The following is a 16,569-nucleotide window of genomic DNA, read 5'->3' as shown; positions in this document are numbered from 1 at the left end:
CCCTTCAGTAAAACGTCTGTACCTGTTTGAAGCTGCGTTTGTACTCCTTGCAGGCTGTCTCTACTGTAAACTTCAGGCTGAATATGTTACAGAGTTTAGCACCATATCCATTCCTGCCACCTGAAGAACACAAGATTGATGAGTTACAATCAGCTGAAAGCTCATCCTTAACATGAACAAACAGCAAAACTGCATCTAAAGGCTGCATGATCATGACAAAAATCATAACTGTTGATTATTTCTCTTGATATTGTAATATTGATTATTAATAGCGATTAATCAAAAAAAAAATTGTGAGGGGCAACTGTATGTCCTCTTAGCCACATGAAAAACAAAGCTCGATTCCATCCGGACTGTGAGACTATGACAACGGTGGAGCTATTTGACTAATCCTGCAGTTTAAAAAGTGAGCAGCGCGTCAAAACAACGGAGCCATACACTTTATGACATTTATGACAATGATCTTTTGCCGCTATATGCGGTAATATTTGTATCTAGCACTAACTTTGACTACCACGCTGCAGAAAATGAGAATGCAGCAAGGTAAAAATATTTTTATCTGCATGTATGACTGCGGGCATTCAAATAAGCAAGGTTTGACACAAGTTAACGAGTCGCCTTTAGATGATAACATTTTACTCTGTCAATCAGCATGCTAAGAACTTTCATAATAAATTATGTTCTAATTGAGGAAATTATTTGGCATGGATGGCAAGAAAATTAAAACTTTTACATTACTACTTATAGTAACTTGTTTTCTGGTCATGATGAGAGTGTTTTGATTATTAGTTTATGTATAGGCTACTGTTTGTTTGTGGTTTAAGGAAAATATAAAAAATTGTCCACTTAAACCGTATTCAATTTTAAAAAATTCCCTTAAAGGTGCAATGTGTGATTTTTAGCGGCATCTAGTTGTGAGGTTACGAATCGCAACCAACAAAAGTTACGGTGGCCGAAAGGAAAATATGTCATCGTCTGAGACAGCAGAGAGTAGCCTGTTCAGCAATAAGGTTTCTTTACAAGGATAAATTAAGAAATTATGTTTACTTAATTATTTAGTAAAACTGTATGTTACTCCGAATATTATTGTTACTTGTTCATCATTGTGTCCGTGTTTTATTCGCTGAACTAAGCTTGCTTCCTTGCACGAAGAGCTACATAGTAACGAAACGTGTTTGTCCATTTAGGGGTACTGTAGAAACATGTCGCCGAATTCAATGTAAAGGAAGCCGCGGTGTATGTATGTAGATAGAAACTTCTCATTCTAAGGTAATACAAATATAACGGTTCATTAACCTTGTGCATCAATTAAAAAAAGTTACACATAGGTACACAGAGGACAAAAATGTCCGTGTTTAAAAACTGTCATAAAAATGTGAAGCTTGGGAGCACAGACTTAAGTTTGGTATCATTTTAAAGAAGACCCGTGGCAGATTATTGCTGAAGTAAAAAAATTATAATAAGTAAATCCAAAAAAAAGTTATATAGGTATAAGTTTATGAAAATGTCCTAAGTTTATGAAAATTATTTATGAAAATTATTTTATACAAAATATATATTTTATAAATCAAGTTGAGCTATAAAACCGCAAGAAAATAAAAGCCATAAATCTAAATAAATTGTTCTCCAAATTTGAGGATGATAACTCAAAAAATTAGCTTTCGGTAAGAGTTTATTTGGGCGCAGTAACACATTTTCCCCATTGGGTGCCAGCAAAACTCCACTGGTGCACACAGTGATTGGATTTTAGATTTGCAGTTGAGTTTTTCTCTCTCAATATTACAAACACACACATGCACACACACACATATTTTTTTATAACACACATACTAAACCACACTCACATCCATACCAAAACACCCACACAAATATCGTTGCACAATTTATCCAATTGGCTCTAGGGCTGGGCGATATATCGATATAAAAAATATATCGATATATTTTTAGATGCGATATGGAATTAGACCATATCGCATATATCGCGATATAGTTCAAATTTGTGCTGTGATCATTGCTCTCTGCACTGCTTCCCGCACACCCGCCACTGCTCCTCCTCTTTCGAGGGGGGAGGGGCAGGAACAGACGCTCAGCCACTCTTCAACAAACATGGAGGAAGCAACAACGTCTGCGGAGCGTGCGGAGGAATTGGTTAGTAAAAGACGAAGAAGCAGCAGTAGCACCAAAAGCTAAGACACTGGCAAGCTTCTTCAAGCAGCGCACAGCCGCCACCACCACTGTACCAACCAAGAGGGGGGCTATTGAAAATGAACCGTCAAGTTACTTGCAAGTGTGGATAGTGACACTGATCCCCTAAAGTGGTGGAAGGATCATGAAGTTGTCTTTCCAGCTCTGTGCCAACTGGCAAAAAAGTATCTCTTGGTACCAGCTACCAGTTCACCCTCCGAAAGGGTTTTCAGCTGCAGTGGCAATATCGTGACCTGCCACAGAGCATCTCTGAAGCCGGATGCCGTTGACAGGCTGGTGTTTCTCGCACAAAATCTTTAAATGAAGGAGGACACACTTGTCTTTCTTCAAATGTCTACCTCAAGACAGCATTACTGTTTATCAAAGTAAAAAAAGAGGGGGGAAATGTTTAAGTTGATAGTCTGTTTCTGCAACTGGTTGAGACTGTTCAGATAAGAAATTGAGTTAACAAAAAGGAAAAGGTTATCTCAAGCTGATGTTTAAAAAAAAATCTTAAACTGAGCACTTTATTTTGTTCTTTCTTTATATATAAATGCTGCTCATACTAGGGTTTGTCATATTTTATTATTTTGTAATGTTCGTTCGTTATTTGCATCTGTGGATTTGTTAGAAAGGAGAAGAGAATCTGTAATTTGATTTTAATAAGTCATTTATAGTTGTCAAACTAAGAAATGTTTGATATTGTACTTTTCTCATAAAAAATATATTTTTTCAGAAAAAGATTGGCCTATTTTATTTTATAGGCTATTTTTATTTAAGAATTTTTATTTATTTAAATGTGCACCTTATGGAGCTTTGATTTAAAAAAAGGTACTCCTGTTGTTATACAGTATACTGTTTATGTTTACATTTTATTGTTATTGAACAAAGCATTTAATTGTGAACCAGGTGAAGAAACCCGTTTATTATTTATTCATTTGATTTTGCAACTGTTCACCGAAATAGCCAGTTTCAATAAAACTACTTGTGACATGTCATATTTGGCTTTGACTTTGACTGAACATTTGCTCTCACTTTGCGGAAAAAATATCGGGATATATATCGTATATCGATATTCAGACTAAATATATCGGGATATGACTTTTGGTCCATATCGCCCAGCCCTAATTGGCTCTATAATATGCCGAAGCAGAAAACAGGAATAAAGCGATATTGGTTTTATAGGCCAAACCTGGAAAAATGGCACCATCTGATAAAAAATAGTAAAAAATTTAATTTTGAAGCCTTGCCAACAGAATGAAAAACTCTTAACAAAGATTGCATCATTTTATAGTTGAATGGCCCTGAGATTAAAAATTGCGGTTTTAATGGGTTTCAATGGGGACATTTTTGTCCAAAAGGCGCTGAGAGGGAAGTATTTTGTGGACCTAGTGCAAAAAAGATTTTTCAAAGGAAATGGGGTGAAATAGTAAAATTACAATAAAAATACACACCTGTGCCAAAATTCATGCAGTTAACATTAACAAAAAAAAAGTTACACATAGCTACAAAGTGGACAAAAATGTCCATGTCAAAAAACTGTCATAAAAATGTTAGGTTTGGGTGCAAAGACTTAAGTTTGGTCTCATTTTAAAGAGGACCCTTGGCAGATAATTGCTGAAGTTAAACAAGTGAAAAAAGTCAAACCAAAAATTTTGTATAGAGGTTTAAGTTTATGAAAATTATTTATGAACATTATAATCGTTATTTTATATAAAATATATATTTTATGAAACATGTTGAACTCTAAAACTGATATAAATTCAAAGCCATAAATCTAAACAAGTTTTGTTCCAAATTTGAGGATTATATCTCAAAAAATGAGCTTTCGGTAAGAGTTTGTTGGGCGCAGTAACAGATTTTCCCCATTGGGTGCCAGCAAAACTCCACTGGTGCACACAGTGATTGGATTTTAGATTTGCAATTGAGTTTTTCTCTCTCAAATATTACAAGCACACAAACACATATACACACACATTTTTTTATTACACACATACTAACCACACTCTGACATCCATACCAACACACCCACACAATTATTGTTGCACAATTTATCCAATTGGCTCTATAATATGCCGAAACAGAAAACAGGAATAAAGCGATATTGGTTTTATAGGCCAAACCTGGAAAAATGGCACCATCTGATAAAAAATAGTAAAAATTTTAATTTTGAAGTCTTGTCAACAGAATGAAAGCCTCTTAAAAAAGATTACATCATTTTATAGTTAAATGGACCTGGGATTAAAAATTGCATTTTTAATGGGTTTCAATGGGGACATTTTTGTCCAAAAGGCGCTGAGTGGGAATATTTTGTGTAGCTAGTGCAAAAAAGATTTTTTTAAGAAAATGGCGGTGAAATAGTAAAATTCAAATAAAAACACACACCTGTGCCAAATTTTATGCAGTTAGCATCTACACAGGCAAAGTTTACACCACTGAAAACTTCTTTTTCAAGGTAGAGACGAAACACGGTCTGTAGCGCTGTTTGTTCGCTGTCGGCTACGGTAGAAACATGACGACACAATATGTCGACCTCCATAGAAGGGGGCGCCCGCGGTTATTGAGATATAAATGTCTCATTCTAAGATAATAAAAACATAACAGTTCATTATGAAAGGTCTTTTTACACCACTGAAAACATAGTTATGGATCTTATATTGCATTTCTGTCAATAGATTATCAGAAATATTACACATTGCACCTTTAAGAGAAGAACTCACTCAACAGTAATTAAAGATAGAGAGGGCGAACATATGAAAATGAATGTAAAAAAGAATTTAACAACCACTAAAGATGTGAATACAGGGCAGTCCACAGACATTTTGATGACCAACTGGTCAAGAATAAGTAGAATGTGTGTGAAAAAGAACATTTTTTTTGTTTAGCTACCTAAACAGGGCCATTCCATAGATTTCCATTCTTTTTATATACAGCTAGTTATAAATACAATAACTAAACCTGAAAACCCTAGCAGAAAAACTTCTTTTTTTTTTTACAATTGAAAAAAAAAAAAAATTTATATATATATATATATATTGTAGTTTTCACAAATGAGGACTTCCCAAAAGGGAGGTTTTGTCCGATTTAGCTCTTTTCCGCTTTCAAATGTGTTCCCAAAATATGGTTAAGTAGGTACGCACCACATATATAAAACTATAAAGTAGAATAAAGTAGACTGTATATTAACATGACACACCATTTAAAGATTATTCCATTTAATTTGATGATAATTTGTCATATAACTGAAATATGTACATTTTAAAAACTGACTGGATTTTATTTTGATTTTAAATATTAGTGGTACATGTTGCCTTGATTTTGTGGTTCTTGGGTTTGTTTAATGGACTTTTATTTTGTAGCGTTCTGTACCTATTGTTCCTGTTTTTTTTTTGTCTTCCAATGTTTAGTGCCTGTTTCCTTTGTTTCATTGCCTACTTTGTTAGTTTCTGTAGTTAGTTACCCTCACAATTTCTATAGTAACAAAACACCTTCACCTGTCCCTTGTTAGCCCTTGTATTTATACCTATGTGTTTCAGTTGTGTGTGTGTGTGTGTGTGTGTGTGTGTGTGTGTGTGTGTGTGTGTGTGTGTGTGTGTGTGTGTGTGTGTGTGTGTGTGCCTGCGTGTGTGTGTGTGTGTGTGTGTGTGTGTGTGTGTGTGTGTGTGTGTGTGTGTGTGTGTGTGTGTGTGTGTGTGTTTTGTTTGTTTTTTTAATAAACTTTTTGCTGCATCTTTCTAACTTCTCCTCCTCCCTGCTCATACGTAACACTTATATAATTTGTTTAATCTTCCAGAGTGAGTCAGCTTCATTTCAGTATTTTGTACTGCTTCACATCTGTACTGCAAAAGATCATGTTGATAAATAGGTTTATAGTGAATTTTTGTCTCACGGTGTTCAGCATCTGTTCAGCTTGAGCCACACTGCAAAAATCACCCTTGCCTGAGTGAGGAAATGTCAAGAATTAACCAGGCTCAATTAAAGCCATTTTGTCTATCTATTCACCAATTTTTTCTGATATTTGTGTTTGCGTGCACACCAATACTACACTATTTTAATCAAATTTATAATTTACAATTGATTGTGTTAAATATGATTAATTGTGCAACACTGGTCAACCCATTAGACTGCTTAACCATCCTGTGACACAGACAAGTTCAATAACCAGCAGAAAACAAGAAAAACACTACCATCAAAAAGAAACTCGCCAGCAGGAGTTTTTGAAGATGCACCATTTGACAATTGCAGTATATAGGGTGTGCTTGTATTACCTGTGACTTTTTTCTCATTGTCATCATAGTTGCTAGAGGTGAGGAGGTGTCCAAAGATCAGTGCAGGCACGTACATCTTCTCATCTTTGTGTTCAACAACAGGAATTCCCTTCCCATTATTCCACACGGCAATGGTGTTGGACTCTCTTTTAGAACCAGGAGGACAAGACATTACAACGCAAAGAAACAGAATTTTCAGAATTTACAAATTGTGTTTTCCAGCAAGATCAGGCTGTTGCTATAATATTATTAACAATTCAAATATATTTAAAATTCTCATAAAAGAAGAACTGTAGTATGTCCTTCTGTGTTTAAGAAAAGGATAGTATACAAAACATCTGCCTAGGACAGATTAGCATTATAAAACTATTTGTCAAAAGAAAGTGACTAAATCTGCAAATCTATTAAGAGACAGCAAACACAGACAGATGCAGAGTGTGTGTGTGTGTGTGTGTGTGTGTGTGTGTGTGTGTGTGTGTGTGTGTGGTGTGTGTGTGTGTGTGTGTGTGTGTGTGTGTGTGTGTGTGTGTGTGTGTGTGTGTGTGTGTGTGTGTGTGTGTGTGTGTGTGTGTGTGTGTGTGTGTGTGTGTGTGTGTGTGTGTGTGTGTACATGGTTTATGAAGACAAAATTATGTACTTTTATACTGGTATTACAACGTAAACACTTCCTGTGTCCCCGTAAACCAAACATACAAAACGGTAAAGCTTTGGAATATAATAATTTTTAAGGTGATACGAGAAGAGGTTGTCATGTAATTTGAAATGTGATTAAGTTTGATAACAGCTGGTAAATAAATAAGCTGAAAGAGAAAGAGTTTTAACTAAACTAAATTGACTGTTTTTCAAGTAAAGATTTGGAGGTCATGATGCATCGAGAATCATTTAATAATCGAATCGTTACCGTCTGAATTCGAATTGAATTTGCAAGATTCACACCTCTGCTACATGGTGTGTTTTTTATTCCAATAACACCACAGGGTTTCTGTATGAATTATGTTTAGGGGTTAGTTTAGGGTTAGGGATTGAAAATATGATAAGCTCAGTATAAAAAACATTATTTCTATGGAGAGTCGCCATAAACTACATAAGCAGGTGTGCGTGTGCGTGCGTGCGTGCGTGTGTGTGTGATGGAGGTGAGGTGAATGTGAAATGAGCAGACATGGGACTTTATTAGATCGTAACACCCACTGCATGCTCTCCCAAGAATCAATCACATCAACATTTTGCCACTGCAGTAGTCAACTGTCTGCCAGCACCAACATTTACTTGATACAAGATCATTTAGAGTCAGAGTCTTTAATCAGAGCAGATGTGAATGAGAATTTTAAAGCTGCACTCACGGGTCGATGGTGATTTTGATGGTGGTCATGTTCTTGTCTCTTTGCTTGTTATCAGCTGCATTGACTGATAGTAAAGAAAATCACTGGTTACAGCATGAAAGATCACAGACATTTATCATACAGATGTTTTAAAATAGCAGATTACCTATAAAACAAATCTAATAGTGATAATATCTGTATTATTACTAGTGATAGTATTAATAAGAAAAATAACGCATTTCAAAATTATACAAAAAAAACATTTTGTACTGCAAAATGTTGACAAACTGCAGAAACATTAAAATTCTCTGTCAACTGACTACAGCAAATATTATAGTACGTATTTAGTCCAGAAATATTTACTTTACTCCATATAATATTACTAAAACGTTTAAATATATGAAAAATGCCATGCTGAGACTTACAGTATCTCACAAAAGTGAGAACACCCCTAACATTTCAGCAAACATTTTAGTATATCTTCTCAAGGGACTATAGAAATGAAACTTGGATAGATTTTAGAGTAGTCAATGTGCTGCTTATATAGCGGTATATATTTACTCTCCTCTGAAAGTAACTCAACATGCCAAAATAGCTGGCAACAAAAGTGAGTACATCCTAACTGAACAAAACTGTGTTCAAAGTGTCAATATTTTGTGTGAGCACTATTGTTATCTAGCCCTGCCTTAATCCTCCAAGGCATGGAATTCACCAGAGCTAAACAGGTTGTTGCTGGGATACTCTTCCACTCCTCCATAATGACATCACGGAGCTTCTGGATGTTAGACACATGGTGCTTCTCCACCTTCCGCTTGAGGATGCCCCACAGGTGCTCAATAGGGTTCAGGTCTGGAGACATACTTGGCCACTCCATCACCTTCACCTTCAGCTTCCTCAGCAAGGTAGTTGTCATCTTGGTGGTGTGTTTGGGGTTGTTATCATGTCGTACAGCCCAGTTTCTGAAGGGAGGGCATCATGTTCTACTTCAGAATGTTGCAGTACATGTTGGAATCCATGTTTCCCTCAATGAAGCGCAGCTCCCCAGTACCAGCAGCACTCATGCAGCACCAGACCATGATGCTACCACCACCAGGCTTGACCGTAGGCAAGACAACATTTTCTTGGTACTCCTCACCAGGGCGCCGCCACACATGCTGGACACCATCTGAGCCAGACAAGTCTATCTTAGTCTCATCAGACCACAGGACATGGTTCCAGTAATTCATGCTCTTGGACAGGTAGCTTTCAGCAAACTGTTCGCCAGCTTTCTTGTGAGCCAGCTTCAGAAGAGGCTTCCTTCTGGGACGACGGTCATGCAAACCAACTTGTATTGTGCGGTGTATGGTCTGAGCACTGACAAGCTGACCTTCCGCTTCTGCAACCTCTAAAGCAATGCTGGCAGCTCTCAAGTGTCTGTTTTTGAATCCAGCTTCTGCACCTGACGCACAGCACAAGGACTCAACATCTTTGATTGACCCGTGCAAGGCCTGTTACGAGTGGAATCCTTCTTGGAAAACCTCTGTATGACTCTGGCCACTGTTCTGTTACTCAGTTTCAGGGTGTTCCCAATCTTCTTATAGCCTAGGCCATCTTTGTGGTGAGCAACAATTCTAATTCTAAAATCCTTAGAGAGTTCTTTGCCATGACGTGCCATGTTGAACATCCAGTGGTCAGTATGAGAGAATTGGACTCAAAGCACAAATTTTAACTGCTCTAATACAAGATACACAAATTTGTACGGTCCTGTCAAGCAGACAAATACATAAAAATGATGAATAGGACGTGGATTTGCATGGTTAGACGACGTACAGCTGTTATCACTTAGGGTGTACTCACTTTTGTTGCCAGCTATATTAACAATAATGGCTGTATGTTGAGTTATTTTCAGAGGACAATAAATATAAACCGCTATACAAGCAGCACATTGACTACTCTAAAATATATCCAAGTTTCATTTCTATAGTATAGTCCCTTGAGAAGATATACTCAAATTTTTGCTGAAATGTGAGGGGTACATTTCAGAGATAGTGTATGTGAAATTTTTTTAGCGATGATGCAAAACAATGGCTGAATCAGTTTTGAATCGATTCACTGAAATGAGAAATGAACAAAACTTAATTTATATGTCATTTTTGCTACAGATATAAGAGACAAAAACCTCTGTGTCTTAATGCTTTCAAACCAGCAAGTTGTGAGACAAGAATTGAATGCAAAATTGAATGAAACAACAAATGGTTAAATAACATAGATAACTTCTGAGAACATCTGTTATTGGTGAAATGCTATAAATCTAAGTTTAATGAAGACTACTGAACAATGAAGTGGAAACAAATGATCACTAAGCAATCCTGATTTTTCTTTTCACTGAAAGGAAAATAACAGAAATCTTACCAAGGATCTCATCAAAGATTTTATATAATCCAGGGACAAACGTGATCTCCCTCAAGTTCATTCCAATTTCTTCATCAAAAACCCACATTTGCTGTAGAACACACAATCACTTGAGTATTATATAAAGTAATTAAAATGCATTTGATGACACTGAAACAAGCTTTGAAGAAGTCAATCAGTCACTTTAACATTTATTTCAAGACTAATTCTACTACAATAAGCATAACATGCTAAATTTCAATAACTTGTTTCTGTCTTAAAATGAGTTTTATTATAAAAGGTTGGATTCACATTTTTCTGAATGTCAGTCTAAATTTTAGACATTATCTTGATAGACTTATCTTGATCTTAATCAAAGTTTTCGGTTACCTGAGTGACGGGTTCCACGGAGCCGATATAGGTGTCTGGACGGAGGAGGATGTGTTCGAGTTGAGTCTTCTTCTGGTAGATCCTCTCCACTGACATCTTCTTAGAGCTCTCTTTCTTGCCCGCCTCACTCTTCCCTGCATCTCCCCGGCCGTTCACTTCCTCTTTCTTCGCACCATTGTTCTTGTCAAAGAGGGTCTGTTGTTAGATACATCCATGCAACTTTGTTAAACTTGTCCGCGGCTATCAAGTGGTTCTCTCAAAAAGTTTGCGAACCTTTTAGTTGCTTTTGAGGTTGGAATTATTTTACAGAAACAAAAGGTAGCTGAAATATTTGGTGAATCATCTAGATTGCCAGGATTAACAATTGCTTTGCAAATATACTTGTGCAATAGATAATCTCTTTAAAGTCATGCATGTACTGGTGTATACTATCTATCTGTCTGTCTTGTCTGAAGTTTGTTGAACCCACCCATAATCTTTTAACATGTCTATGATTGGAAAAATTATTTTCGAAACTGTGTAATGTCAGTGCTTTATAATACTCTCTAAGCTGTTATTTCCTAGATTACATTGAATTAACATGATGTCAGATTTCCAGTGACTTGCAATGTATTGGTCTCAAACAACATCACACACTTATTTATTAAGGTGCTGTTATAACAGAATTCTTTTTTGGGGCTGAAATGAATTATGATAGCAAGGGCTGTAAACTAACTGTAAATATAATCTGTAAACATAAGATTCCTATTACAACTGTGTAAATAGTATCTAAAAAAAAACGTAAATAATAAAAGTAAATCTCTAATGTGTAACAACATTTTTTGGGTCAACGTTATTTTTACCAAGTCTAACAATGTCACTTCCAAAAATCTACACATCATATATCTGTTAAGATCAGTCACTTGAATTCATAGTAACCTAGTTCATTAGTACTGGCCTGGGATCAGTTATTATAATTAACATCTATTTTTCAATGGACTGCCCTGTTGTTGTGACTGAGTGATCAAACCCAAATAAACCCTTTCACCCTGTCCCCCGGTAATCTTGGCCTTTTGGTTGTAATAGAGCAAACGTCTGTTGATGTGTAAACATCATATCCGTAGGTTTGTCTCTAACAAAGATGAGAGAGTTGAAATCAGTGAAGAGTTATTCACAGCTGAGAATCAACACAAAATAACTTTCCTCTACATCACCATGAAGAGCTTCACAAATCATTATCTTTATACACAAATTGATTAAATGTGAGGTATTTAAAACAGATTTAAATGAATATTATGTGCACTGTTTGAATAATAAAGAGATGCAGATGAGTCTGTGGGATCATTTATGTTGAAATGGGTGAATATTGCAGCTAAAAGGCTAAAGCACACGCGTGAGTACACATCGTGGTTATAATCTTGAATTCGCAACGTATGTGTTTAATAACAAGTGAATTACAACGTTAGTAATCATATATGACTTACCACCCAGGTTAAGCCCCCGCTCCCCGCTGCACCGTTAGACATTTTCTATTGTGTGTGCCCAGAAAAATAATCAGGAATTGTCCATATGTGATCTCCAAACGCCTCAAACGCCGGGCACCATCCGGGCTGGGCTCCCGTGGTTTCTCTTTCCTTTGTGTATTTACTGTTGTGATGGATGTGAGGTTCTGCGTGCTGGTTTCATGGAGGAAGTGTGCCCGCTTCTACGTGACTATGCCTCGGCTATTGTTAAAATCGACCACCGGCGCCTGCTCAAGGCCTAGGGCTTTAACTAAGACTTTTAAATAGCTCCTTAATATTAAAAGATGTTTTTAAAAAACTGCGTAATTACATGCTAAAAAAAACAAAAAAGTTAATAAAAGATACAAACAAATACATTTAATTTTTCGTGTGCTAAATAGGAATATTGCCACATAAAAAGGATTTCCATTCAATAACAAACAGCCGCGGCGTCCGTCCGGCTACACAATCCGCATGGCGACATGCCCCCACAGCTCCACCCGACCAATAAGATGCCAAAGAATCTGAAGCGCCGGCATTTCAACCAATAGGAGTATGTTCGGCGTCTTGCAACGTCACACACTTTAAATTTCGGGAATAACTGACTTGTCCCGTTGCCACAGACCCAAGCAATTTCACTTTCTGTCTGTAAAAATACGGTAGGGTGTCCAGAAGTCCAGTTTTTTGGGAGTCGACTAGAGCTGTCCCCGTTTTACATCAGGTTCAATTCAACCCGCAGGTACACTAACGTTACAAAAAGCCAGACCATCATTGACTGCTGGTTGCAGACCCGCAGCACCACCAGTTTCAGAACCCCAGCGCCAGAACCGGAGGTGAGGGAAGGGCGGAATTATTATTATTGCATTGTAGTTATTTTTGCAAGAATGTAAGGACAAAATGGGCCTGAGAGTGAGTTCCTCATTTGATACATTGTAAGTTAAATTTATACAGGATTGTTGTGATAAAATGGGCCTAGGGGTGAATTGGTCATTTGTTGTATACATTTTTATTGTTTCTTTTAAAACAATGCCGAATTTTCTCTCTCTTTTTTAGATTTTTGACATTATTATTTTACATAAAGAAAAATGCATGCTGCACATGTTCTTGTGAAATAAAGTAAATTTTATATAAAATGCCCATACGTTTTTTTTATCAAACAATCCAAACCAGGTATTGCAAATTCATATCAACAATGCATACCTTCAATATCACAACAATTTAAAAAAAATTGTAAACACAATAAATAAATAAATAAATAAATAGAAAATAAAATATCACAGAGGTCTAATCAGCTATCAAATTGTATATAATTTTCAAAACCTCCAAGGCTTGTCTTGTTTTTATATCTTTCAAAACTCCTTCATTAAAACCAAAAACAAAGGTCTTACCTTCATAAATCTACACTTATGTAACTGCTTAGCTAAAACCATTAAACTGTTATACATTAAAATGCCCATAAGTTTCAAGCATTATTTTTCACCATCATGATCAGGAAGTAACTCTCATAATACAATGAAACGGATAACTAAATACAATTATATTACACAAAATCAATGTTTTAAAATGCTTATTGTACTGTTCCTTAATGTATGATTATAACATACGTATAAAGTTTGACGTTTCGTGTGTAATAAAAGTATGCTGTTTCGTGTCTAAGCAAATTACGCTCCAAAAAGTTAGGTGGCGTTACTCGGTTTATAACGTAAGCTCCGCCCCTCCCTTCCGGTCCTGGCGCTGGTGTTAGAACGTAAGCTCCGCCCCTTACTTCCTGTTCTGGTGCTGGGGTTCTGAAACTGGTGGTGCTGCGGGTCTGCAGCTGGATACTATAGGGTTGCCAGAGCAGTCAAGTAGTCAAGTCAAGTCATCCTCATTTATATAGCGCTTTTAACAATGTAGATTGTTTCAAAGCAGCTTTACAGAGATAAAGATATAATTTAAGGTAACAGAGATTGGTTTGGTTTTATAGTGGCTCTTGAAAAAAAAATTTTCCAGCTAAAGTTTAGCATAAAGACTTCCGTCTAAATGATCATTTGTTATTAAATTAGGGTAGTAATTATTTTTTATCAAAAGACTGGGCTGCTAGCGAAACTGATTCCTTGTTCGCTCTCCCCTTCTTCAGTCATGAGAACTTAAAGGGTTACTTCACCCAAAAATGAAAATTATCCCATAATATTGCATTGGTCAAGCCTAGGAATATATATACAGTTCCTAATGGGAGTTAAGAGATTGAGATTTTGATGCTCCAAAAAGTGCATCCATCCCTGATAAAAGTAATCCATATGGCTCCAGAGGGTAAATATGCCTTCTGAAGCAAAGCGATGTGTTTTTGTAAGAAAAATATCCATATTTATTACTTTATAAGCTATAATCACTGGCATCCAGTAATGGCCTAAAAGGCTAGGGTGACCAAACGCCCTCTTGCCCGGACACGTCCACTGTTTACGTACTGCCTGGGGGGGGGGGCTATAAATTCATGAAAATGTCCGGTTTCACTGTTTATTATGGGACCATTAAGCGTGTACTTTAACGCTCCAGTTGGTAACTTTTGTAAACAAATATTTGTTAAAACTGTCATTATGTCCTGACAGTAGAATATGAGACGGATAATCTGTGAAAAAATCAAGCTCCTCTGGCTCCTCCCTGTGGTCCTATTGCCATTTGCTGAAATACACCGCTCCAGGTCAGAAACAACTAATCAGAGCCAGGAGGAATGTCTTAGCAGTGTCAATCATGCTCGTGTACGCGCTGATCACCCCTCTCTTGCACAGCGCCAGCACGTACCGTCGTTCGTTACTCTCCTGTTCGAACTCGTTCATCCAAATGAACAAATCTTTTTTTGAGTCATTTCGTTCATTCAACGAACGAAATGACTCGAAAAACATTTGTTCATTTTGAACGAGTCTTTTTCAGAGTCATTTAGTTCATTCAACGAACGAAATGACTCGAAAAAAGATTTGTTCATTTTGATGAACGAGTTCGAACAGGATCACGAACGTGCATCACAGAACAGAGCAAGGCGAGCATTTGTGCTTATCCAACTTAAAGTTTTTTATTTATTTTTGAAATGACCGATCGTTTCGCTAGATAGGACCCTTATTCATCGTCTGGTATCGTTTAAAGCCCTTTGAAGCTGCACTGAAACTGTCATTTGGTCCTTGAAACGTTTGTGTCCTATTGAAGTCCATTATGGAGAAAAAGCCTGGAATGTTTTCATCAAAAACCTTAATTTCTTTTCGACTGAAGAAAGACATGGACATCTTGGATGACATGGGGGTGAGTAAATTATCAGGTAAAGTATTTTTAAAAGTGAACTAATCCTTTAACGTTATCTTACTAGCTATTTATAACTTAGAGAAAGAGAGCAACGTTATAAAGTTACATGTATTGCAAAATACATAATGATTTGAGGACCAAGTTTGTAGTCAAAGTATGGGCAGGCCATAGTCAATGTAAAGCATATTGTTGATGTTTCATCCCTATTAGTGAATGTTCCATAACAGTTTATAATCCGCCGTCATCGGTGCTCCTGCTTACTAGCCTGCGCGTTCACGGCAGGCTTCGCTGTGGGGGAGGAGCTGTGGAGGGAGGGCTGTAGCGCAGCAGAGAGCAAGGGGGTTGGACCTGTAAGTTGTGCTTGTTCAAATTTTCAGGCTAAGTCAACATTTTCTCAAAACTCCCTACTGCAGCTTTAAATTGACTGGCGCTTGCCTTTGCACACAATACGGTACTTTGTTGCGTGACGTAATTCCCGAGAGGCTGCCTTGTGGATGGCTCTGCGACGCGCACATACACAGGGAGCAGAGCAGACAGCGGAGCAGCATTGCACGCAAAATGCTAAAGCGTAAGTGCAGTTTCACAGTTGAACTGCAAACATAATTTCCCACGTACCATCCCAGTCAGGATAAGTGGGAGACGGAGTGCGCCGTGTGCAAAAATTTCTTTTTTTTATTTGTTTGTCATTATTCTATTGTTGCGGGCCAAAGGTTGAATGGAAATTATGTATTACTTTATGTATCAAAGTTCAATAGTTTCAAGGTTGTGAATGCATTTGTCAAGCATCTGTTGATGCATTCAACAACTAGTTTAGATCAGCCGGAACCGGGAACACTTCCCATAAATCATGGAGTACTTGGTACATCATAAGAAGGAGGGCGTCTATGCTAATATTAGTCTCTCTGTTTATCCCGAGGTTTACCACAGTCCGCCGGATCCAGGCCATATCCAGATCTGATGAAGGACCATCGAATGGACACGACAACAACGCATCCCTGAAGTGCCAGCCTCATCAGCCCTGTGAAGCCCTCATGGACACCTCAACAAACCAGTCTCCATACCGGCGTGATGACTCCGACCCCCAACCAGATGGAACTAGATAAATATTATGAATTCTCACAGATACCATTTCTTTCTAAAAAGGAACATAGTTGTGAAGATACTGCCTTTTCTAGTATCTTTGACAGAAAAGGTAGATTTGAGATCGGCCTGTAATTGACTAATTCTGTAGGATCAAGTTGCAGTTTTTTAACAAGCAGTTTAATCATAGCCAGCTAAATTTTT

General features: G+C 37.1%; 1 protein-coding gene across 2 annotated transcripts in view; it reads right to left on the bottom strand.

Annotated features, from left to right (window-relative positions):
• Nucleotides 1-12,510, bottom strand: part of top2b (DNA topoisomerase II beta) — a 74,645-nt gene extending 62,135 nt beyond the window's left edge. Inside the window, exons 1-6 of one of the 2 annotated variants that reach the window (XM_077222535.1) lie at nt 11,995-12,510; nt 10,532-10,726; nt 10,163-10,253; nt 7,793-7,856; nt 6,453-6,598; nt 23-120 (exon numbers count right to left, since the gene is read on the bottom strand). In XM_077222535.1, the coding sequence (XP_077078650.1) occupies nt 23-120; nt 6,453-6,598; nt 7,793-7,856; nt 10,163-10,253; nt 10,532-10,726; nt 11,995-12,036 (636 nt within the window). In that variant the 5' untranslated portion in view covers nt 12,037-12,510. The remainder of the gene's footprint in view (nt 1-22; nt 121-6,452; nt 6,599-7,792; nt 7,857-10,162; nt 10,254-10,531; nt 10,727-11,994) is intronic. The other variant, XM_077222536.1, reaches the window with a different exon arrangement.
• Nucleotides 12,511-16,569: the final 4,059 nt, after the last annotated feature.

Source organism: Siphateles boraxobius, unplaced genomic scaffold, assembly GCF_051911475.1.
Source record: "Siphateles boraxobius isolate OS27281-9 unplaced genomic scaffold, OSU_SipBor_1 89, whole genome shotgun sequence".
Lineage (NCBI taxonomy): Eukaryota > Metazoa > Chordata > Actinopteri > Cypriniformes > Leuciscidae > Siphateles > Siphateles boraxobius.
Note: the sequence above shows the minus strand (reverse complement) of the source record. Positions and strands in the feature narration are given on the sequence as shown.